Here is a 25525-nt window from a genome sequence, read left to right on the forward strand (position 1 = left end):
ACATATACTGACTTATCATATGTATGTCAGTTAGCACCCGCGCCTAACACCATCTTATCAGATTACATTTACATTTCATTGCATCATTACATCATCCTCATCATTACGTTACATTACATCTCATCAATGCCACACAGACGTAATTTCTCCCAATTGTCCTGGCCAATCTCTCTGGACGACTCACGGACATCTTTTGATTGGTAGAGGAAGAAGAAGAAAGTACCCGCTACTCGTGCGCAGGCACTATAGGCACCCGCCATCCCGCTCGAGGAGCAACAGCAGCAGCAACTAGGCACGCTCCAGTCGCAAGCACCTGCCGAAGAACTGCTCCGAATATCGCAGCGCCTACACTCGACGTAATCGCCATTTCATCCTATAGGTCGGTCGCGTCAACCAAGCCGCAAAAATGAGTAAGTACTTGACTATACGCCATACTCCGTACCCCAATTTCTTTTCTGTCGGATATTGTGCACGAAAACCTCGCGGGGATATATGTGCACTTTGTGGTGCTCCACAGTTGTATTTGTTCTGCTTGTTTGTTTGAGAGGTCCCTGCCAAGAGAAGTATGCTTTTTTTTTACAAACGCATATTTTTTTACAATTTGTACGATATCTTTTTTTTACAAACGCTACATATAATAACGCTAAGTACAAACAGTGGCTGTAGCTCTCTAACCATCCCACGAGGGACGGCATGCGCTGTTCCATGGTTCTTGTGGCGTTCGCGTTAAATGTGGCCAGAAAAAATGTTCCAGTGTGTGTGTGTGGGGCGGGGGGGGACTGGAGGACTATATGTGGGGGAGAATTTCAGCATGGTTTCAGTCTCCCACACTCACTGATAATTTCTAGGATGGGGAGGAGTTGACCTACCGCAACTCCCCCTGGCGCGGATTCGGTGTAATTTCGGGTGCCGTGCTGTTGGTACAATACATTCGAGTTTATCTCGTTCCTGACAGCCGAGCGAAACATGTATCCCTTGCGAATTCTAGCCCCAAGCACCGCGCTCTAACATCAAATGTCCTTTGAATGCTTTATTGCAGCACTCAAATGAACGGTGTAGTGTGTTCATTTTTATCTGCTACTTTTTTTATTTTCGCTACCCAGATGCCGTTTTTTGCAGGTGCGTCTTGCGGTCAGGCAGAACACCATTTCGAAGAGAGCATAGAACTACAAAATGACTTATCACCTAAAATTCTTTAACTCCCAAAAAGCGAAATCGACATAGCAGAATGAAAACTTAACTCTTAAAAACAAATAAATAAAAACGAGCGCGTGCAGTGAAGCATCCATCGCCGAATAGGCGATTTCAGATATTGCTCTTGTGCTCCGCACGGGGGCCCTCCGTCGCCTAAGTCACGCGCATCGCGCAATGCGTCGTGGGAAATGGTTTGCATTCGTGCTTGCCTGCCTGTTGCTCGAAGGAAGGAGGGAAAACCGAAACCGTTTGCGCTCTTCTGTCTGACTCATGAAAACTAAATCCCAAGGTGCAGTGGGGCATTCGCAACACGGCGCTCTCTGGCGGGCCATCCATGCAATTTCTGAAATCGTCTATTGCAAATGAGCCGAAACCACAACAGCGCGCCTCGGGAGCGCATGATGTTCACCGACGGGGGCTTACCAGTGTTGCTACACTGATAATCTGGCCAGTAGGTAAGCACATAGGCCAATCACCTTCATTGCCCGAAAGCACGTGATCTTCTGACGTACAGAATGAGCGCAGTCTTCCCTGTGCTCCCTATCAGCCAGGTTCTTGTTTGCACTGACTTGCACACGAAACAAATCGGCGATGTATATTTCAAGGCACGTGAGTTTCTAGATTTTTTAAGAAGGGGACACGGCGTTCAACGTGACGTGGCGTGGCGAGCGTATCTCGCTTAGGCCCCGAGCCCTCTAATTAATTTTAGTCATCTAACGCCACATTGTCACACACCTTGTCATCTTGTAGTCACACATATATGCTCCATCCTCCATCCTGCTCTTGTAAGATATCCGATTAGCTGTATCTCTGAACTGCAGAAACATCTACGCCGGTCTCGAGTACATTAGTGATGTGTACGGTTTGCTACTGAACAGTGTACATGATACGTTATTTTAATTCGGGGGTAATTTGTGCTTAACCCGTAAGTCGGATCCTACTAATACATTCTTTCTTCTTCTTCTTTTTTTTTCCAGCTGAGATGTCAGGCATGTCGAGCATGTCGGAAATGTCCGGCATGTCTGGTGAGTAGCGTACACGCCGTCTTCCGACAAACTTCGCACATTCTTCACTCGCGTTATTTTGCAGAGGTTTCGATGTCGTCGATGGGTGGAGGCACGACGGGAGGTAAGGGTTACTTTTGCTACGTCATTCGCAGGTACATCCCTGTGACAAAAAACGCCATTCAAAAAACCTGCACATGCTTCTAGCGCATTGCCGATTTCAAGCTTCCGTTCGAAAATTCCGTTCAATCGCGGGGAGGTGCATTCATGCTGTAGCAGTTTGTCTATACATATACGCATGTCTTTGCATGCATGTCCAGTCCTCGCGAGTTGCGTTCTCAAAATGCTGTTGTCGTACTTTGTGAATTGTGCCTGTCATACCGTACCTCCTCTCTGGGCACGTCCCGTCTTCGAAAAGAGTGGTTATCGAAGTTAAACCGCCATTGTCTACAGTTACCCGTAAAGCAAAGGACGATTCGATTTCGATTATCTTCCACGGCGAGACTGGGATGTGACACGGGTTCGAATCCTGTCACCGGCTGTGCTGTGCGAGGTTTTCCCTGGATTTTCGGAAGACTTTCCAGACGAATGTCGGCACAGTTCCCCCTGAAGTCGGCCCAGGACGCATGCTAACCCCATGTCCGCCACTCCTTCCTGCTGTCCTCTCTCTATCTGTCCACGTCTGTACGCCGCTGATAGCCAGAGTTGTTTCGCAGCGCTAACAAAAATCGATTAGCTTGAACAACTTCTGCCAGCCCACGAATGCTATGTCATATAGAGTTAGGGTTCCACGTTTTCGTTTTTCTTTTTGGGCGGATTCGGCGTATGTTTTTCGATGTTTATTGATTTTCACGAAATCAGCGTTTTTCGGTGCTTTTCCTAGCGTATACGCGGTATACCTGACAGTTATCGGCGAATAGAAATCTCAATGTAATATTTCCGCACGACGCCCATTCAGCATGCCCTTGTTCGTTGAGGTGGCGGTTTAGGGCTAACGACAAAGTAAACGGACGTTTTTTCTTACAACCATCGTATTTCTGTATTTTCTGATATGCATATGCAGCAATTTATGTCCTGGAATGTCCCTCTGTATTCGGTGTTTTTCCATTGAAACCGAATGAGGGTAAATTTACCCGGCGTATGTTTTTCGGGGTTTTTCGGTTAAAACCGAAAACACGGAACCCTAGTCATACTTGGGCGGAGTGTATGCGTGACTGACGCAGCTTTGGATACAGTATCTGTCGCGACCTGGCCCCTATAGAAAATGTGCGAATATAAGGGACATCAGGAGGAGAGCGGCCGATACTTCGAACAAAGGCTGTTCTTCTGGGCGCTGGATTCACTGGAAGTTTTGCTGGGACGTCTTAGACGTATGCAGGGTGTCCCAGAAAGCGTGTCATTGAATTATAATAAAAAAAACTACGCCACCTAGAATTATGTGGTCAACGGCATTTGTTCTTATTAGGTTTTGGTGACCTAATGTGAATGTCATGTGTCACCTCCTAATGTGAATGTCATGTACCCCAAGTTTAATTATGTAAATATTTGCGAAGCGAATTCGGAAATTTGCTGAGTAGAGGTCACTTTTTTACCCCACCAATATGAAGAGCGTGCCGAATTCACTCAAATTCATGATAATTGACAGTGATATTCACGAGCTATCCCACCGGAAAAATAGCCGGCGAAGCACCGGAACATAACGCGCGATGACTTTTTGAGCGCAATCGCTCTCAGTCCGACGAAAGGAGGTTCCGAAGCCAGCCCACAGAGTGATAGTAGAAAAAGTAACAGTTCACAAAATTGGGAGAGGAAAAGCATTATCCCAGCGAAAGTCTGACGTGATAAGCCGCACCTATGTTATCTCTTTTGCGATGCCGGGGTGGGCTGGGTTTCCAACCTCCTTTCTTCGGACTGACAGATTGCGCTGAAAAATGCATCGTGCGCTATTCTGTGCGACCTCCGTAAAGCATCATGTTCGGCTATTTTTTCCGATGGGATAGCTCCTGAAAGTACCTGTCAATGATCATTAATTTGAGTAAATTAGACACGCTCTTCACATTGGTGGGGTAAAAAAGTGACATTTACTAGGCAAATTTCCGACTTAAGCTCGCAAAAATTTACATAATTAAACTCACATCAGGAGGTGGCAAAAACCCAGTAAGAACAAATGCCATTGACTGCGTGAGTCTAGGTGGTGTAGTTTTTTTTAATATTATAATTCAATGACATGTTTTCTGGGACACCCTGTAGATTCTTGTAATGCCTGTATTTTGCACCGCCGTTTCTCACAGTGCTCCTGTTTATCCTGTTACAGCTGCAAGGTAAGATGGATGACGATGGATAACGGGAGACTGAACTGGAAGTAGACACCTACGAGATATGTTTTGCGCGAGACATTGAATCGAAATACCGCGCAGCAAAACCAGCATCTCAAAATGGCGCGAGGGCGCCCCAGTAAACATAGGGAATGCTGATAACAAATCACTCTAAACGAATTACTCCTTATGAACATACTGAAGTCATCCACGCATAGTAAACCCCGAACGAAATGTAGTGGTGTAATCCTGAAGAGTCATGACGCGGTCACCACAGAATGTTTCATCGTCAGAGGACGTCGCAGTTCTCATTTCCTAGAATACTATACGGTGCCATTTTAATGACAAAAAAAAAAGTACTTTCTATACGCAGCGACGACGAGGATAGGAAGAAGAAAGCTATTGTTGTGGCTTCTTTGCTGTGCCTTCTCCTGGTCGGAGGCGTCGGACTCGCAGTTGCGGCTGGCGGTACGCTATTGATGATTGCTTTTTTGGGAGGCTATCAGAAATGCCCCAGTGGTACGCTTTTTAGAATGGGTACAGGCACGACCTCAAGCGCTGGGCTAATCACTAAGGTCACTGACCCTTGAACTAGGCCTGGTGCCCATTGCTCCCTTTGTGTAACGCCATTGCTTTCGACTGAAACGCGGCCACCTCAGGCAGAGTAGTGTCTGGTCGGTGCCAAGCGTGTGTGGAGCAGAATCGGAGGAGCGAAACGGATTCTTTTACAGCAGGTGGCTCTACAGGACGTCTCAGTTAAATTCCGGGGCTAAATAATTCGCAATGGGGTGTACCGATCGAACAGCTTCCTTTCTGTACAAGTATCTGTCCGATACCCCCTACAAGCCGCGCACCGTGTGAATGAGTGCGAGAGGCTCATTATTTAAATAAAAATTCAAATGAGTTTCGTTCGCAGGGCATCGTCGGCATTAAAATGGCTACTCTATACCCCTTTTGGTACCTTCAGTGGACACCTTTTAGAGAGAAATCTGCCACAGAAGCCGGTCATTTGTTGCAATAATTAATTGGTTTCGGTTTACATATTTTTGTCGAGGCTGGTCGTGGTGAAGGGCAAACGAACGCTCTTATAAGCTTAGTTCGCAACGTGGAGTGCTGAAGAAAAAGTAACAGCGTCAGACTAACTAGCGTCAGCGCTACGCCAGTCCCCACCCCACTTATCTGACTGATATGCGCCCTTTCTCTGTTATGATCGCACGGACGAAACACAGTACCTTGATATCACATGCTTTCCATTTTTTCTTCAGCACTACCCATCGCGAAGTAAGCTTTAGAACACGTGATTCATTGGTGAATAAGGGAGTGGAAGACCGTGCTTTTGCGCTTCACCGCGACCAGCCGCTAGAAAAATATGTAAACTGAAACCAATTACTGCAACAAATAACCCCTTCGGTGACAGAGTTTTCCTTAAGAGGTGTCCACCCAAGGTCCTAAAAGGGGTAGTACCCATTTTAATGCCGACGGCGCCCTGCTTTAGAAGTCATATTTTTCACGAAGCTCATTTGAATTTTTATTTAAATAATGAGCCTCTCGCACTCATTCACACGGTGCGCGGCTTGTAGGGGGTATCGGACAGATACTCGTGTCAGAAAGGAAGCTGTTCGATCGGTACACCCCATCGCGAATTATTTAGCCCGGGAATTTAACTGATGCACCCTGTATAGCAGCAGGTCCAAATATGCTTCCAATGCATAGATGGTGTTGCAGAAAATGTCACTATAAATACACCGCCCTAGCATATATAAGCATTTCACGTTGATTCCCCGCGTTTGACAATAGTGCTTTCGCCGAATCAAACCCAGCAAGCATATGCAGACAGTAGTTAAAGGTACTGTAAAGCAGCAGGCAAGCTGTTAATATTGGCAGCGGCATTTGAAAGCTTATGCCGAAAGAAACCCACAGTGTAAATTTTATGTGCGACAGAGAATTCTAAATATTTTTTAATCACTTCCGAAACTGGCGGTGAAAGGACGCGGTGCGACGCGACGCCTGGTGGGAAACAATCTCCTATTCGTCGAGCAACAGTGTTACATGTCCCCAACCCTCTATCGGCTGAGTCATAGGCTAAGTAGCCGGCTTCATAAACTTTCCTTTAAAAGTTTTGAACAAACTTTTAAAAGAAAGTTCATGAAGCCGGCTACTTAGCCTATGATGTAGTTGCTGTCTCAAAATGCAAGAACAGTGGTACATCGTGTAAATGACTAACAACCTGCCATGAATCACCATGAAAGCCACCTACGCAAAAATAAACCACATCCGGCAAGCCGTTGTGGTGATGGTAGCGGTCCACAGATGTCGCTGTACGCTCCATTGTTGTTTGCATGTTTATGTCAGCCGCCCTACATGGCGGGAACTGCGGAGTTCGTGTCGGGCCTCAGACGGCATGCTCGAAGGACTTCGGGGAATTGTCATTTGCAAAAAATGACCTCTGACAGCCGTGTCAGACGGCAGCTCAAAGGACCTTTCTAAGAAATGACCATCAACGCGAAAGGAGGCCCCCAACGACATTTGAGGGATTTGAGGAGCAGAAAGGAGCAATCTCGACAACAGTGTTATGCCATTGTACCCTCGCGCCCAACGGGCCTCATCAGCCCTATCGTCAAGAGCGCGGCGTTTGTCCTGCTAGAACAACCACGTTGTGAGGGTCGGCGTTTTTACTGTTATGAATTCGTTTCCTTTGACGTTGTCATCCCTGTTTTTATCGCCTATGTGGCTTGTTTCGCCGGCACCGCGTCAGCTTCTTATCGCTTACCCAGCGTTCGCGTCTCTTCTGTCGTTTGTTTTTCGCCACCACCTATCACCTCGTTGCACCCGTCACCGCTTGTAATGTCTGATACCGAGGGCATCGAACGTAAACACACTTGCGCGCCGCGCTACCTTCGCAGCTGAACGTAGGAAAACCTATAAAATGCGGATAATGGAATGAAACTGTGTAAACGTATTTATATCCTATTTAGAGAAGTGCATATGGCTTCTGCACCTTGATTTATGGCGCACAGACCAACTTCAAATTTCCACAGCAGACAGGAAAAACGAAACTGAAAAAGGGAGCCGGTGAGTGCAGTCAGTTGAGGAGCACTCATTTCCCGCCTGTCTGGCAGGCGCCCCCAAACAAAGGTCATTTGAGAGGCCGAAGGCTATTTCTCGCAATTGACATTTGAAATGCTGTCTGACTAAGGTATTAGACAGAGTTGCCCGTAATATTGAAACTTAATTTTCTAAAAATTTATGGGATGGATTTGAACGCAATCTGTGGCGTTTGCGAACCCTGGCTGTCAAATGGGCCATTAATATAAAATTGTATGCCTCTGATTTACAGTACCTTTAATGTCTTCACATCCAAGGCCTGCGGATGTGTAACGCTAGAAACTCCGACTGTTGTATTTTTATGCGCTTTATATATCAGCTATCTCATGACTGCGCCCATTATTGTTTCCAATGTAACCGACCGGTTTTCACGTGCAGCTCGCGGCGGCGATGGTGAAGACGTCGCCGACGACGACGCTTTTACAAATCAAGATATTTATGACCCAGCTTCACCGGCGCTCCCACCTATTACGACGCCGTCGACAACTACGACTACGACTACAACGACAACGACGACAACAACGACAACAAGTAGGTTTATCATGTTAAAAAAAAAAAAACGAAAAGGGGAAAAAACAGTGCGTGGAAGTCAATTGTCACCGCGCGGACCAGCACCTACATTCTAAAATCATTACTTCACCGCATAGCACGCTCTTAGCTAACCAGTATCCTCAATGACATCGTTCTGCGTACCAGCATAGAGAAGAGTAGTGTCGTATAGAGGAATGTGAGGTGAGGTTTTCATGTCAACCGCGCTTTCCTAAAATCACGAGTGATAACGATATCGTTCTGTTACAATATGGTTGGCCTATCTAAGATGACCAGACGTTTTCGTGACGTGCTCGCGTGCTGTCCCAAACATACTCCTCCTCAAGTTTTCGCTGCTGCGAGATACAAAATGAATTTGCGTGGTCACTACCTGGCTATCTTTTATTTATTTTTTGACAGATTCCGAGGAACTGCATTAGCTTCGTCAGAAAGTCGCAATCTCGCGTGTCTCGTGGCGCTTTCCGAGCTCCAGGAGTCTGCAATCTAGCACTTTTTTCCCGGGCAGCGGATGGTTCAACTATATCCGCGGTGTCGTTACATCCGCACCGCGAGGGTGGCGAGGGCCCTCATTGCCCCGCACGTCGAAGTTCACATGGGTTAGCAGGCAGCGGAACCTGAAGACGAGCGACCGTGATGCCCTACGTGTCGCTATAGCGTGATGGAATCGGCTAAAACCGCTAGATTCGTGGCAACGGTCACATGATGCAGAGCGGGCGCCGACATATCAATTTCCGAACGCTAAAGGCAGTGTTGCCACGTAATGACCACCCGAATTCTTCAGCGCATTCTTCATCGCGTCTTTCGACAACGTGGCACATTGGCACGAGGCAAAAAGAGCACCTTGTGCACCTGTTTAGTGTTGCCAGTCACTCTCGCATTCACACTATGTGTATGTGTAGTATGTGGCATCTTACTCGTGCACCGATGATGAAAGACTATGGTGATTCTGTTCTGTTCTTCTTTTCAAGCGACGCCGAAGGCACAACTGTCTATAGAAGGTCCAATCTTGTGCACTGTGACCATGGCAGAGCGGGACCTGAGCTTTCCTCCGGATGCCCTGTGCGACCTGCTTTTCTTCACGCATGTACTCTGTCATCCTTCAACGCACACGTTCACCAGCCAGAAAATGGACGCCTTCCAGAGATTTAAGGCAATGGCAGCACAGTTACAGAAGACCGAACTTGGGCTGTCCATTGATCAGCGGTAACAGCCTTTGTCTAACGATAAAGTAATATACAGGGTGTTTCACCTAACGTGATAAAACGTTCTAACTGGGGACACTTCCTCATACCAGCGGCATGGCCGAGTGGGCTAAGGCGTCCGGTCGTTGGTGGTAACGAAGGTCGTATCGAAGTGGTTCGAATCCTGTCACCGGCTGTGCTGTCTGAGGTTTTCCCTGGGTTTTCCGAAGACTTTCCAGACGAATGTCGGCACAGTTCCCCCTGAAGTCTGCCCAGGACGCATACTAATCCCCCTGTCCCCCACTCCTTCCTGCTGTCCTCTCTCCGTCTGTCCACATCTGTACGCCGCTCACAGCCACAGTTGCTTCGCGGCGCTAACACGCAATCAAAAAAAAAAAAAGAAACTTCCTCTTCTAGACGCACATGTCGCGCGCGCTTGTTGGTCGCCAACAAGTGTTTTCACAGGTGTTTTCACTTTTCTTTATTTTTTTTTACTATTTCTGTTGCGATACTGGGCATCGTTTTTGTCGGATCTGTGGTTATCCGTGAAGGACTTCATATTTCTCTAAAAAAAAAGTGAGGTTCGCTTGTCAATTTTTCAGAATCCAATCGAGACAAAAAAAAAAAAATAATAATAATCCCGCAATCGAAAATTGTCCAAAGCCTTCCTCAGTGGTGGCAAAAGTTTCCTGAAGGTACCCACAATCTTCCAGCGAGTACCTCGCCATCCAGAACTTTACCGCATAGCACGCTGTGCGCCAACCATTGCGAAGAATGACAGGGTTATTGCTTTTGATTCTATGAGAGACGGGGGCGTACGCCTTTTTCTGGCAAATTTCATATATCCAAATTGCCACAAAAGGCGTACGCCCACCTCTCTCTTCGAATCAGAAGCGATAACGCTATCATTCGTGGCAATGGTTGACTCACAGCGTGCTATACGGTGAAGTTCTAGTGTAGAATTATTCTTTTAACCCTTTGGGTGAAGCACCCTATGGAGTGACCATACACTGCTGATTGTGTTTCAACGTGAGGCATTCCAGAATGCTGTCAAGGGTAATCGCAATGATCACAAAATACAGTGTTGTGCCATAAGGAAAGCGATCTATGTATATTTCTCTAGAGCAATAAGGCAAAACGTGTAAAAGGACACAGTAAACAGTACCTATCTGATCATTCGATTATTCGTACACAAGGATGCCCAAGGATGTGAGGTATAAATACGAAGAGTACAGATTATTACTGCAGACATGCAACGTCACTTACAGCTATATTCGATGGTATAGCTGTCCAAAGTTATGTTTCACTATAGGGCGTGCTTGTGTCCAGTAGGGTATAGATAGTTTGTCTCATACATACCTAACCAACGCTTAATGAGAGAGCAGAGCATTCCTCCCCTCCCCCCCCCCCCCCCACACACTCTCATTGCCTTCAGAAGCTCTGTAAACAAATAAAACAACTGTCATTCGCACTGCAGAGATCTTATATTCAAATTTCCTTAATTCCCGGTTTATATTGTACAAGCAACCTGCCAGGGCCTGGCGAGGGCGCTCGGACCGGCTGCCCCTCTGCCCCCATCGCTACGGCTCTGCCTTCCCGACACCTCCACTGCTTGGTCTTTTCTAGAGTCGCAACGTTAACGACCCGTGCCCAGTGCATCAAATCTTATTGCATATATCGAACAATAACAACCCTTCCTTATTTCTTTTCAGATATACGAGCTTGTGTATTCAGGCCCTGAAAAACAAAGGTGGGACTGATGATTTCGAGAGCCTCATGAAGAAGAATATCAAGCACCACGGCTTGCTGTCCGTCACGGAACTCCCCGACAGTAAGGTGCTGAGCGTGCTTACGGTACGTTCTGTAGGGACTCGTACAAGTGTTACAAGATTACTCCGGAGCTCACCTATAGTCAGTGACAACATTAAGTCATACACTTCACCCCACCCCACACTGGCACAAAATAGGCTCCTCCTCCCATTTTCAACAAATCAGGGGCGAGAACGTTGTCATTTGGGATGATGGTTGGCTAGGAGCGTGCTATGTGGTGAAGTTCATTTTTAAGAGTGTAGCCAACCAGTGTTCCGAATGATGTCATTCTGTGTCCTTATCTGCCGAAAATGGGAGGAGGTGTCTACCTGTCACATTATGCATGTCCCAGATAGGCTCCTCCCTCTGTTTTGAACGAATCATAACAGAGAATGGCATCATTCGGAATGGTGGTTGGTTAGGAACGTGCTATGTGGTGAAGTTTAACAGCGTATAGTGCAGGTCGTACAAGTCGGGACTGGGCCGAGAGAGAGAGAGAGAGCCGGCACTACATCGCGAAGCGGGTGCGTCATGCAAAGGCTGGTAGCCAATCGCAGGAGCCTTCCGCAATGACATTTTCGCTATTGATTGGTTGGTAACGGGAGGCGGAGCCTTTATGTAATATATGTATATGTAACCATATGCCATAGCCTATATGTATATGTAACCATTATATGAACTGCATATGGCTACAAAATAGGCTTCGCCTACAGTTTTCAACAAATCAGGGACGAGAATGTTGTCATTCGGGGTGATGGTTGGCTAGGAGGGTGCTATGTGGTGGAGTTCATTTCGAAGAGTGTAGAGCAGAACGGGTTTGCGTCTGATTGGGTGCTACAGTAGTTCAGATGACGTAACAATAAATAGAGGTATCTGAATCGCGGTACGTCTACTCGCCCGTACCCGAAAATGTCCGTTTTTGTATTAACGCTGCAAACGTTATGAAGTAGTATTGAACAATAAAGTGCAAGTAGTTTTATGAAGCGTAGGAGAACAATATTACACCTATTACACCCGTAACCAGATACCTTTTTACCTTTCTTGAAGGGGCACAGAACAGGTCGACGAGCATTCTCCAAATATTATGCTCAATGAAAGAACGTAGCTCACTACATCCAAATATGAAATTCCTTTGCTTTAGCGAGCGTCTTTAACACGTATAGCAACACCGAATTCTAGGTGCTGGAGGTGGGAGAGATCTCGCTCTCCTAGCCAATGACGGACCCAACTCTGAGACAAGCTGCTACTCGTGAGAGAACTGGTGGCGGGATCAGTGACTCTAACCTCGCGGAGCAATATAGCACTGAAAACAGTGTGCATGTGAAATAGAGTATTAAGGGGTTTTGGTGCGGTCTGAACTAGCTATCTTGGATTTGACAAGTAGGAATATGTTTATAATTAACCTCACTTCTCGATATTACAACAAATTTAATGTTTACGCGCCCCGCATTCTGCTATGATTTCTTGGTATCACCCGTACCACGTCGCCAACAGACATCAACTGCCCGTGCCTGGAGCACCTTGAAAGATGAAAGTCACTGAAAAGGTTAGCCAGCTGTAGAACTCGAACCCACATCATCTGGATTACCGGTCCAGGGCTCTACCAATTGAGCTAAGCTAACACGCCTTCTCGCGACTTCCAAGGGCGCGTCATCTGAAGGGACAAACCAGCCACTCTTTCTCACTCATCCTCCTTTCACTCTTACATTTTTGCTCACTCATACACACATTCATACGACGGGATCGACGCAAGCGGCAACTGTTGAACATGAGAGAACTGATGTTCTGAGGCTGGAACAACATAGAAAGGATTTGTCACAGCGTAGGACGACGAGCTGTTCCAGGTACTCAAACACGTGATGTCTCCCACGGCCGCTGCATTGGTGATGTAAGCCGTGTGGTATCACAACTATTTACTGTGTCGATTCCATACGCGTCGACTACCCTTTACTACACAACTTTTAATGTAGGTTGACATGCAAATGAGCGTCCTCTGGCACCCCAATTAAATCGCACAACTACGCGCAACCATCCTTTCAGTGAATAACTTTGGCCTTTACAGTTGCTCAGAAATCTTCAACTGCAAGTAAACCCGGACCAGAAACTAGGACAGACCAACTTTCTTGTCATTGGGATAAGAGCAGACACTACAAGCGCAGACTTTAAAGCGTGGCTTAAACCTGTCAAAGGGTAAGTGCATCATTTACCCTGCCTGTTCATCTATTTCGTCTTCCCACACGTTAAATGCGTGCAATCAATGCAGCGACATTTTGTGCACTTCATCATTCGTGCATGCTGCCCGAGTGATACAGGGACAGCATAATACCTACGGGTGCAACCAACGATGAAAAGGGTGCTGCGTAACAAACAGCATTGCACCCCAAAAAATGTTTTTCCCAAAAGCTCACCCGTCCCCAACCCGCTACCCGCAACGCGATGAACGTTGGCGAATCAACAGAGTGCTCCCTGGTTTATGCCTGATAATTAGATGCGTCTGTGTGCATGGTTTCTTGTACGACATCAGTACAGGTGGCAAAAAGGTGCAAATGCGTGTTGGTTTGTGACTTGGGGCATGATGATACGAAAGGCGACATGGACAAAGCACGACATAAAGGCACTGTTGCACCCTAACGCTGTGAGCGTTTGTTCCGCCCTTGTCAGCGACGTTTTACGTCATATTTCGAGCGACTGCAGTACAGACGTGTAAGAAATTGAGCAACTCTGTGTACTTTCTAATATTGTTTTGGCAAAATGCGTCGGCCGCACACGACCGGCAGCCCGCTCTGCCGTCAAAGAGGCCCGCAACCGACCCGCTACCCGCGCGACACCGAAAACATGGACCCCCACCTGCAACAACGTGCGGGTCACCCGTGGGAGCCCGTAGGTACCTTGGCCGCGTGCAGGACTCTGCTTCCAAGTTCATTTAACTCAAGTGACTATATCGGCGTGTTGTGCGCGCTTTGTCAATTCTACCTTTTCGTGAAGGAAAGCACTGGAAAATTCGCAGCGTAACACATTGGTAAGATTTAGTGACGGTCAAATGGTTTGGTTATTTTTTAAATTATTTTTATTATTATTTAATGGTATTATTATTATTCATTTTTGCAACGATAATGCCTCTCCTTTTATGTTCATCTGCATTTCACTGTTGCAATTGAAAAGAAAGCAAGTTCCGCTACGGAAATAGGAAATATTACTTTATGAGAATAACATTTCACAACCTTCCTATAACATTTAACTTGAATGAAGAACAGAAAAAAAAAAAACGTGAAACGAGTGACAAAAAAGGAAATATTAGACGAGAGAAAGCACACAGCGTCGATGGTAGTGCCCCCAGTTCGGCTGCCGAACTGGAGGTCCGTTCAGCTTCTGCGCTAGAAGAAACGACAGTCAGCATATATCTGTACGCACATGTAGGCAGCGGTACTGTGCTATACCTCCAGTCGTAAATAGTGTCATTTCCTTACGGAGGAGTCAGTCTGCGTCTGATGGCCTACACGTATTTGATCTTCCTGTCATATTTGCTCTCACGAAATCCCGGGATTTTCAGGAAGGAATCCCGAGAAAAAGTCAAAAATTCGCCGGGATTCCCCGATTGACAACACTATAGACACGACTGACGGCCTGGGGAATGGGGGTCCTGGGACGACTTCCAAGGGAACGGTGCCGACATACGTCTGAAAGCGTCTTGAGGAACACCCAGGAAAAACCCCAGACAGCACAACCGGCACAGGGATTCGAACCTGGGTACCTCCCAAACTCAACGTGACATACCCAGCACGCTAACCACTGAGCCACGCGTGGTGGTAGAGAGTAATGACATGACGCGTATAGGGCAGCTCGAAACACTTCGCAGCGACAGAGCTCGGCATTTTGACTCACGATAGCTCACGATCACAATCATAAGACATAGTGTGCGGCCATTTCAGTCGCATGTGTAGTCAGCGGTGCCTGTTATGGCGTCCGGCATCTCGCAGCGCCGTGCGATACTGTATACTCGCTCAGCCGAGGATCGCTGGTTATCGCAGACTACACGCTATCAAAAAAATGAAAGAAAAAAACCGTTTCTTTTTTTTTTTTTTTTAAGTGACACTGCTGATTGCCGTCACACGTTCGCGATATTGTAAAGCGTGGTCATGGGGGGGGGGATATGTTTATTGCGAAAAAAAGAGGCAGGTAAAAAGGAAAGGTCAGCCAGGCAGAAGCCGGCTTGCTATTCCTTGTAAAAAGAAAAGAAAAGGAAAAAAAAACAAAGGGAGAAAGACGCAAGCGGCACATGGGCAGCAGGGGGGCATGAGTACACGACCGCTCAGAGGCAGTCCAGGAGCCCAGTGTCACCCAGGAAGCATATGAGCGCTCTGGTAACAGTCATGGGGCATTACTAGTGCGCTCATACGATAACGATAGCAACACACCTGCCCCCGCACAGCACGAGGGACGACGCTGTATCGCCGCTGATATGATCCCGGGGCGATCTGTGGTTTTGGAGGGAGAGGGTGTATCTTATCGTAAATAGCGACAGTATTATTCTGACGGAGCTTTACAATACAAGCAGGCTTCCAGTTCTAGGGGCATAGGAACGCAAAAAAAGAAGAAATAAAGAAAAATAATTGGTGGTTTACGACGCGAGACAACTGAGATCATTAGCGACGCCACAGCGGTCGGCCTGTAGATTTCTTTTGCCCCCCTGACGGTTCTTTAACGTGTGATGAAAGCTCACAACACGGCACACCGTATGTAACGTCTCTCGCGGGAGACAGCGTGTCTAAGCAACTGTGACCACGTTGCTGGCGTCTTCGGCCGGGTTCGAACCCGCGGTCTCGAGGTCAGAAGGCGAACGTGCGAAGGAGATCTGACGAAGCCGGTAATGACCAAAACGAGTGCAATGGAGGGCAACGTTTCATGTGGTAAACTGTAGGGACAATGTGCCACGGCTTTGCAGGGATGGCCAGTATTTAAATACATCTATTTGTATTTTCTATTTAGATACTTTATTTAAATATTTAGATAAAATGTATTTAATTTTATTTAAAATACAAATTGTCCAAATACCCATAAATACACAAGATACTGGTGTGTTCCATGAATTCCGGCCGAGTCCATGCATGCATTCCGCTAAGTGCATTCCGGCATGGGTACGTCTGTACATTGTCAGGCATTTCAGCATTATGTCCCTGAGTAGAGGTTATGTCACCAAGAACTCTCGGGCGACGAGTCGTGTGCGACACTTCGCCTAGGTGTGTGTCCAAAGAGCTGGATGGAGCAAATAAGACCGGCGACGACCTGCAGAACAGAAGGCCTCCATTGATGGAGAGGCACGAGAGTATGGATATACTTACGGTGGCCCAGAACGTTCTCAATAGGCATCCAAAGCCAAGCGTAAATAGAGGGCTCACCTAGAGGTGCTCAAGTTTTTAGAACAGATGTGGTCGTAACACGACTGCGCTCGTGAAAGAAGCTTCTTCGGATTCAATACAAGACTTTGTTTATTGGCACCTGTGGGCCAATTTCATTCCCACATCAGCATGTGGATGGGGCAAAGTATCGCAATTGGCGATGAAGCTTCCCATTCACCATCATTAGATAAAGTTGCTTTTATTATGCATTTTCGTTTTCAAGTGAAATATTTCACAGCTGTGTTCAGTTCGTGTAAATAATTGTGGGAATACCACAAGCTTGAAATCCATTTAGTTCTCAAGTCTCCCTTTAATCGCTTGCACGCGTTACGGCCTATAACTCTAAGGGGGGGGGGGGGGGGGCACTCGTCGAGAAGGGCACGTAATAAAACACGTGCACGGCGCTCTTCACGCGATACGTGAAGGGCGTGGTATACGCCACGAACAATGTGCCACCGTGCCCATCCTTTTGAATTTCCCGCCACTCCTTAGCTAATAACGACAATGAAGCGATTGAGCCCCATGGCCTTGTGAGCGCCTCCCACCGTGGATAAACAAAACTTTTCCTTGAGAACACTTTGATGTGCTTCTGAAATGCTCTTTTTGAAATGCAGTACCAACTGTCACATCGTCTTGCTTCACACGCACATTTCCCAGTGGAATATAACTGCTTTGATGCCCCCGTCAGGTGCCAGCATCTGGGATAGTACGACCAATAAGCAGTTCAGCATGGTAGGTGCGCAACCTGCGATTGTCTTGATACAGAAACTATTTTTAACGAACATCAATTAGCCGCTGCAAAATGAATGACGCGATACAACTACAGCCGAGCGTCTGTTCTAGGTGCCACTGGGGAGTAAATCATTTGTCATTGCGGTGTACTGTGTCTCACACTGTACTTCCCCAAAATAGTTTATCCCCAGTTACGTTTACATAAATGAGGTAAAAGCGTATCGTATCCACTTAGCGCAATAAATGCTCTCCGACAGGGAGTCATCACAAGTCAACCCATCTAATGGTCGGGATTGGTGGGAGGAGGTGCGGATAACTCGATACAATGTGCTCTTGTGGCATATTTCTTGTTTTAAGAAGTATGACGTCATAGGGCTATGCGTCTTGCAAAGTTGCTCTTTCAGACACCGATACTAGCGCCATCACCACAGCAGCTGGCAACCTTCCAACGTAGGGCGGAGCTATGAGACGTCCGTGTTGTCCACAGGGGTGACACAAACCCGCCGTTGTTGTAACTACCCGCAAGTGGTGCTTTTGGCAAAACTGGACCTTGTCCTGGTCGCACGTCATAGAAAACCTCATTTTGAGGTCATGTGCCTTTGTTTACATGCCGTTTTGCCGCTTTCTGACATATTTTTCGTCGTCATAACGCCAAGAGATGAACGTATTTTGCCAGCGTAAACTATGCGGTGTTTTTTCCGCAATATGGTAGCCCATGACATCGGCTCAGTGAGTCGTAACGCCCGGTCGTCATCACATCCTTGGAAGTCGTCAACTGTACGGAGCCTTATGTGCAAAACTGAGCGTTTACTGCGAGATTATCGGATGAAAATAATTACCGTCATCGAAAGACCAAAACGTCACGCACAAACAACCGCATTGTTTACAAACGGTTTGGCCGCCGATCAAGGGCGCCGCCATCTTTAAGGTCATTTGTGCCTTGACGTTCGCTGTGACGTGCGACCAGAACCTGTCCAGGATGCATTGCGTTCGCCCAGCAGGCTTTCGTCTACGGAGCGATGCCACCTCTGTGGTGTCGTCACCTCGTCCCTCCGAAACTATAAAGTTTTCTGGGATCTTTCTTCGGAACCATATAAAAGAGAACCAACGATGAACAGTTGGGCCATTCCACGCCGAGTGATCCAGAGGTGCAGCTCTAAGCCCCCTAGAATTTTATGTGAATTTTTTTCGTGGTACCTTACGACTCCGAAAGCAACAGAACATTGGTCTTTACTAACGAAATAGAAATTTATAGGGTGCAGAGCCCCTCAGGCTGCAGTGCTTTGCGAAAACCTATGTCGTTTTAAGCAGGTATTACGGCCAACGTAAGGCACGGAGCATGTTATAAAGCGTCTTATTTGATAGGGGAGGGTTCAAAGTTTGTGCAGGTTTACCAATTTGTTTGCAATATCAAATTTAAGAATTTCTTCTTCAAATTTTTTTGTCGTATAGCCTCGATGTTGCACTTTCAACAACCCCAACCCCGAAGGTGCACTGTAAGCCGCAGTAAAAAATCGGAAAGTTGTATCGACAAAATGCACATTTTTGACCGAAAAATTCGGTGTGAGGAGGTCAGGACAGAAGCGTGATCAAGGTGTCATTCGATGCACCGTCTTCCTAGCAAGATGTAGCAAAAAAATCTCAAGAGGTACTTTTTGTTGACTCAAATAATTTTTTAATTGAAGGTAACTTCGCAACCGTGTATGAACATCTGAGCAGGTCACTCACAAAACACTAGACGGAAAGAAGACACTGGCCAAACGTCAACTGACTGAATATATATTTACGTGCTTTGGAAGTGACCTAAAAAACAGTCTACCTTATATTTCTCGTTCTATAGTGGTCTTTCTTTTCTTGCAGGATAACACCATTAAGCAGATTTCGTCCAGCGATTTCGCGGAAGATGTGGTGTACATGATGACTATGACGATGACTGTGCAGCTTTTCTACGGGTCGCCTCAGATCACCAACCTAGCTAGCTCAGCCGCCGCAGATTTTTCTGAGGTACAGCGCTTGATTTATTCGGTGATTTATTTTGCACAGCCCAAGTCATACAATGCGGTACCCCACACAACGTGGACTCTAGACATCGCCTTGTTATCCGTTCCGTTGTGATCCTGCAATATCTCTATAATATCGAATTTCATCTCGTAATTACCGCTGTCTCGTAGCGAATACACAGGTTGATGCTCGTAATTCTGAGTGAAAGGTGATTCCACATAATCATGTATTAAAATGAAATGAAATTAACAAGAACAAGAAAAGTAAATCAATCGTCCGCGGGCATTGGCTGACGAGAGCGACCGCAGGTGCGTTCTTTTTGAAAGAAAAGTGCTGCGCTCCTGTTGCACCAGCGTTAAAGCCCACGCGAGGTGTGGACACAGAGCAGTGTGAGGGAATGAGGAAGGGCAGACTTTGTCGTCTGCTAGGTCTGCGTTTCCTTGCGTGTGGTATACCACGGTGTTGTTGTTACGTATTGTCCCCCGTTTGTTCGCGTTTTGTTTGTAGTCAATTCATAAGCGGATATTGGGAGATTTTCGTCCCCTATAAGTTATAGCGCTACCAATTGCTACTCCTCACCTAGAAAATGAACACAGTGTATGGGATGGCTGGTACAAACTATTGTATTGCGGCGAAGAAAACTGGGACGACGAAAGCAGAAGACAAGCCGCAGCTTTCAACAAACTTTTAATGACGAATTGAACGGAAAAAAAAAAAAAAATAGAGCAAGAAAAGCACACTGCTTCCCCATTGGTTCTCTCCCTCCGTTCTACAGGGTGTTTGCTCTAACGTGTCCAGAAATTTTATTTAGAGCGAGCGATAAGAGAAACGAGCGCTACTTTACGGCTACTTGACTAAGGAACAGGTGCTACTATAGTGAACCAGTCTCTGTTTCTTACTCAACTAGCAGAGAAGTAGCACTTACTTTTCTCTTATCGCTCGCTTTAAATATAATTCCTGGATGGACACGTTTGAGCAAACTCCCTGTATACGAACCAAACAGCTGTTTATAAGCACAAACTGTTTACCGGTAACACACGTCTCGCCGCGTTGGCAGTCGTCACCACGCGCAGAGTCATCTACGAATCACGTCTGTCATCACGTCTGCCTTATCAAACGCCAGCGCGCATCCGCATCTGAACATGATGAGAAGACCATTTTTTTCTGTGGGCGCCGCCATATTGAAAGCGTAGCACTGTTCAGCCGGGGGAGCATCTGAAAACTGTTTACTGCCCAAGCCAGAGAAGCACACGTGCCGTGTGCTTCCCACCTGGTATCGCTTTACTGCTTTTTGGGTTATGCTGGCTGCAAAAGTGCTGGGTGCGAGGCTGTAAGCGCGTGCCGCATTTACCCAAATTTACGATAAATGCCAGGGACCTTATCCCATCGAAAATAATAGTTGCACATCATCGGAGCCTCCAGAGACTCTAGCGCCTTTTTGAGCGCAGTCCAATGAAAGGACGTTGCTAAACCTAGCCGACAAGAGGGATAGTAAAAAAAGTGACAGTCCTTGGGAGAGGGAAATCATGATTCCATCGGAAGCCCGATGCGATAAGCCATCCTTCTCTTATCTCCTCCTACTATCCTTGTTTCCTCGGTCTGAAAACGGAGAGCAAAAACTCGGCCAGCGCTCTGCTCTGGGCACTCCGGAAAGCATCATGTTCGGCTAGTTTTTCCGATGGGATAGCTCCTCAATATCTGTGTCAATTATCATGCACTGGAGTAAATTCGGCACGCGCTTCACACTGGTGGAGTAAAAAAGCGACCCACGCACAACAAAACTAGATTCATATCAGGAGGTGGGGAAAACCTAGTGAAAGCAAGTTCCGTTGACCGCATGACTCTAGGTGGCGTAGCTTTTACGTGGCGAAGAACACCCACTCCTTCCAACCTTTCCAGACGAATGAACCTAAGTTACTTTGCAGTGAAGGTATGATCTCTATCCCGCACCTCACACAGGATCACACAATGTACGTATGAGATGACCACTACTTTCCACCTCACCACTACCATCAGGTCTTGATCCCTTATATAACAGCTTTCTAACGGCGCCCCTGATGCAGTCTGGTGGGATACCACAAACGTTCCCATTGTCCAAGAGAAATCCCCTCCGCCCTGTGTGGCCAACGTTTTTCTGCCGCCCCGCGAATCTTTTTTTTTACATTCCATTGCCGCGCCGCGAAGCAACTGTGGCTTTGAGCGGCGTACAGACCTGGACAGATGGAGAGAGGACAGCAGGAAGGAGTGTGGGACAGAGGGGTTAGTATGCGTCGTGGGCCGACTTCAGGAGGAACTGTGCACATTCGTCAGGAAAGTCTTCGGAAAATCAAGGGAAAACCTCAGACAGCACAGCTGATGACAGGATTCTAACCCGTGTCACCTCCCAGTCTCGGCGTGGAAAGCGATCATAACCACTATGCCGCGGGAGCTGACGCCACGCGAATTGACGTGGACGCGACGCCATCCTGGAATGGTTAGACTGGAACGCGAGGACGGGTTTCTTCAATCTCTGTGCAAAAGCCCAGCACATCCGTCCTGTCACACATGAAATGCTCAAGTCAAAAAGTGCGAACACAAGGCTAGTTTGGGTCAGATTTGGACCATTTCCTGGTGATTCAGTTCAGAAAACCCCAGTGCACGCATTGCATCCTGGGAGCTTGCTGAGCGGCGGAACGAAGAATAATCCTTCATTTTTCGCTTTCGCTGACCTTGACACGTCGTGGACAATAAACCGGTATAGGGGAGAAATAGGAGCAGTTTGGAGGGCACCCGTTTCTTTCATATTAGTAAACTCCCACAGTTCAAAGAGAGACGCTAAGCACTCCGGAATTTTCCAGAACTCGTCAGGTACAGATTTTCAGGAAAAACTTGCATCGCTTGTGGCTTGCAGAGTTTCCGACAAGATGGTCGTTTGCATTTTTTTGGAGTAGAGCATGTCAGCATTTCGGGTCCGGTTTCCTGGGCTTTTGCACAGCGGTAGTGGGGTGGAACCTAAGGAAGTGGTCGTCCCATACGTACCACCGCCACTGCCTTAAGAAAGATGGACAAGATTCAGGGTAGTGATGACACCTTCAGTGAAACGCTAATCAGGTTCATAGCCTGGGAAGATTGGAAGGAGTGGACATTTATAGCAGGGGTTGTGTATTCTATGCCGTTGTATGAGGAAAGATTTATTGGAGAAACAGGGAGGCGCTTCAATGAGAGGCTGCGCGAGCACAGGGGTCAGTGGGACCCATTTGGCTCGTCATGTTCAGGAATGCTTTTGCACGCCAGCCCTTGATACGACAAATATCATTCGTATATCACGGGATACATCTCAGTTCTCCGACTGAGGCATTGACCGTGAAAGAGGTAACGGACGGAAAAATGAGAGGCTACAGCAACGCTCCCAACATGGGCTTCGAGCCATTTTGTAATTTAGTTGTGGGTATATAGCTTAGTTTTTTAGAATCACCGGTGATTTTGTATCTACTTTATGCATTTGATAGTTCAAGTCGAGCTTTGTTCTGGATTTATATTTCGTATTTGCGTGAAAAAGGAATAAACAGCTGTCAGGACCCTGCGATTTGTTCTTTTCACGCAGACCTGCGACACTGGGCTTTCACATCCCAAGGTGGTACTTCCCGAGAACTATATTTTTGTTGCAAAAGAGTTCACCGACGGTTCGACAAATATCAGACTTTTCTACGATACGGCTGCAACGATGCAGAAAAAGGTAGGTACACCAGACAGTATTTCTGTTGATACGAAGCTTGAAACGCATATAAGCTTGAAACCGGTATACTTGGGGATACAATTAACTAACGGGATAGAATCAGTGGAAGAATAGAAGGGGGTATCGTGGTCTACGTGTGGTAAATAAATCCTAAGATACACGAATCAGCAGGGAGTATCGTATGATGGTGGTGGTAAGCCCTGCGCATCATAAAATCTGCAGCAATGACCCGATGGAGACGAATGTGCGCGTATTTTACTGCAATGAATGACTTGTATTACGAAACTTACCTACACTCTACATATTTTCACACCTTTAAAGGTGTAAAATTTGTGTATTCTCATGTATTACACCTATTTTACACCCTAGAATCTTGGCCTGAAAATTTTCGAGGGTGTAACTATGGTGAATTACACCCTTTTATGAGACATTGTCAGGAGGGTGTGATGAGGGTGCAACAGAGGGTGTATTTGGAGGTGGGACAGGCTCCATTACACAGGCTAAACGTATTCCTGTTCCTGTGCAGTGTTGGAGTGCTTGTGGTACTCAGAACTTCAGCTTGTGATTACGCGCTTGACCAAATGAAAAACCAAATCCTATAAATATATAAATAAAGACCAATTATATATAAAGAATATATATAAAGAATATATACAAATAAAGACCAAAGATATATAAATAAAGACCAAATGCACAGTTACTCAACATTTGGTACACTGTCATCTAACCCCTCAAGGTTAGATGACTGGAAAATATAAAATTACTACTATGTGATAAAACTGTATTAAGTGATACGTTTGAATACCTTCATGCCTACGTAATGTAGGACATGTATGCTGCATGGCATAATGTCAACCTAATATAAGCATAACTAATCAGTTCTTGTGATTGTGTCTGATATGTATGATGCCCGCATATACCCACATCAATCACCTATAACATGTGTGTGCTGTGCAACATGTGTCTGCAATGTCCTATTTTTGCTTCACACAAGGTACAGCCGAGTAGTATACCTCGAAAGTATTACAAGTTCAGTGTGAGAAAAGTATATTCTTGACTTTTTAAAGAATATTTTGCATGACTGTGATCGAAGAGTGATTGCAAGATAGCCACAGTGACACTCCAAACTACCAAGCATGTGCCTTCTGTAAAAACTAGAAACACTACATTTTCGCAGTGAAGCTGTAATAATTTCCAGCTGCCTATTCTATGGTCTGCAGGTTACATTACACCCTTCCATACAATTACACCCTTGATTTCTTGATGGTGTTCCGTTACACCTTAAAAGGTGTGCGCCATGCACATGTTCTTTTACACCCTTTAAGGTGTAAAATTGCGCAGTGAATATTCGCGCTTGCTGGACTGAAATGATGCTTCCACTTATTTTCAGTTCGACCTTGTAAAAACAGCGATTGGAGCAAAAAGTCCGGCCATCAAGAATCTGCGAGGTTGGGCTTTCTTCGATGTGGATCGCGACGACCCCGGGTCTATATGTGGCCCAGCGTTCCAGAGGCTGTCTGAAAGCGTCAAATACTTGAACCCTTAGACGGAAAATACATGGAAACTGTCGTCTTGCCCAGTTATTGATGCAGTCGCTTTCACCGGCCCGCTTTTAGAAAAGCAACATGGAAGCAAGCAAAGGCAGTCCCTTTCAGCACCCACCCACACCTTTGCATGCAGAGACGTAGAACGGGTCTTATGCTGCCCTCTTAAAAAAGGGTACACCTTGGAAAAGGGTGCACGTTAAAATGTGTGTTGTAACTCGTAGTAACCCGTCAGCGCAGATCTTAGAACCCGCACGACAGAAGGATTTTTGACTGAGTGTTCCTCGCAAACAGAAGGTATGAGTGAAGAGGAGGAGTTGCAGATCCGTTAATGTATGCTATCTGATCTTGAAATCAAGCCTTGAAAATGCTCGAAAAAAAGCTTGAAAAGCTTGAAAATGAAATCTTGAAATGCTTGAAAATGATAATGAAATCTTGAAGATCAAATCTATAAAGAAAAAATTAACACATTATACGTTACCACTTGCGTTATGTGACCGATTATTAATGGCAATTGAACTCTCTTAACAAACCTGGAAAAAGTAATCGTAAAACATTTTCTACGTATATCTGCATTTTCTCCAACAGTGTACCTGTAGTTGTCCATATCCTTGCTGGTGACACCAGATGTCCTTGCGGCAGATCTTATACGGAATAGTCGACTGACAGTGTTCCTCGCAAACAGAAGGTATGCAAGTGAAGAGAAGGAACGCAAAAAGCTGAGCTAAGTTGCCGATTCGTTAATGTATGTTGTCTGATCAGTAGCTTGAAATAAAGATCAAATCTGGGCGTATAGAGATTTTTTTTAGATTGAGTGTTAGCGCCGCGAAGCAACTGTGACCACTAGCGACGTACAGCTTGGGACAAAAGTTTACGGAACACGGCACTGGCGTATTTCTTCACGGGAGCGTCCCCCTGCTACATATCAAGAAGCTATCGAATAAGAAACGGCTGCTCGGCTATTCTGTCCATCTCTCAAT

The 25525-nt window shown here is 46.3% G+C and overlaps 1 protein-coding gene and 1 long non-coding RNA gene across 2 annotated transcripts in view; one reads left to right on the forward strand and one right to left on the reverse strand.

Annotated features, from left to right (window-relative positions):
- The first annotated feature begins 230 nt into the window (after positions 1-230).
- On the forward strand, positions 231-24580 carry LOC135368473 (uncharacterized). The gene is made up of 12 exons (XM_064601793.1): positions 231-410; positions 2172-2219; positions 2284-2322; positions 4513-4981; positions 7997-8149; positions 9136-9370; positions 11061-11202; positions 13220-13347; positions 17168-17285; positions 19146-19289; positions 22870-23001; positions 24392-24580. The coding sequence occupies exons 4-12, from the start codon at positions 4792-4794 to the stop codon at positions 24545-24547; spliced, it is 1398 nt and encodes a 465-aa protein (XP_064457863.1). The 5' UTR covers positions 231-410; positions 2172-2219; positions 2284-2322; positions 4513-4791; the 3' UTR covers positions 24548-24580.
- LOC135368476 (uncharacterized) overlaps positions 16166-25525 on the reverse strand; it is a 148749-nt gene continuing 139389 nt past the window's right edge. Inside the window, exon 4 of the long non-coding RNA XR_010414784.1 lies at positions 16166-16440. This is a non-coding gene — a long non-coding RNA (uncharacterized LOC135368476). The remainder of the gene's footprint in view (positions 16441-25525) is intronic.

Source organism: Ornithodoros turicata, chromosome 9 (genome assembly GCF_037126465.1).
Source record: "Ornithodoros turicata isolate Travis chromosome 9, ASM3712646v1, whole genome shotgun sequence".
NCBI classification, from domain to species: domain Eukaryota; kingdom Metazoa; phylum Arthropoda; class Arachnida; order Ixodida; family Argasidae; genus Ornithodoros; species Ornithodoros turicata.

Coding starts and splice junctions, on each gene's coding strand:
- LOC135368473 (XM_064601793.1), top strand. CDS start 4,792: ATGTTTCATCGTCAGAGGACGTCGCAGTTCTCATTTCCTAGAATACTA. Junction 8,150..9,135: donor GACGACAACAACGACAACAA/GTAGGTTTATCA, acceptor CTTCTTTTCAAG/CGACGCCGAAGGCACAACTG. Junction 23,002..24,391: donor CTGCAACGATGCAGAAAAAG/GTAGGTACACCA, acceptor ACTTATTTTCAG/TTCGACCTTGTAAAAACAGC.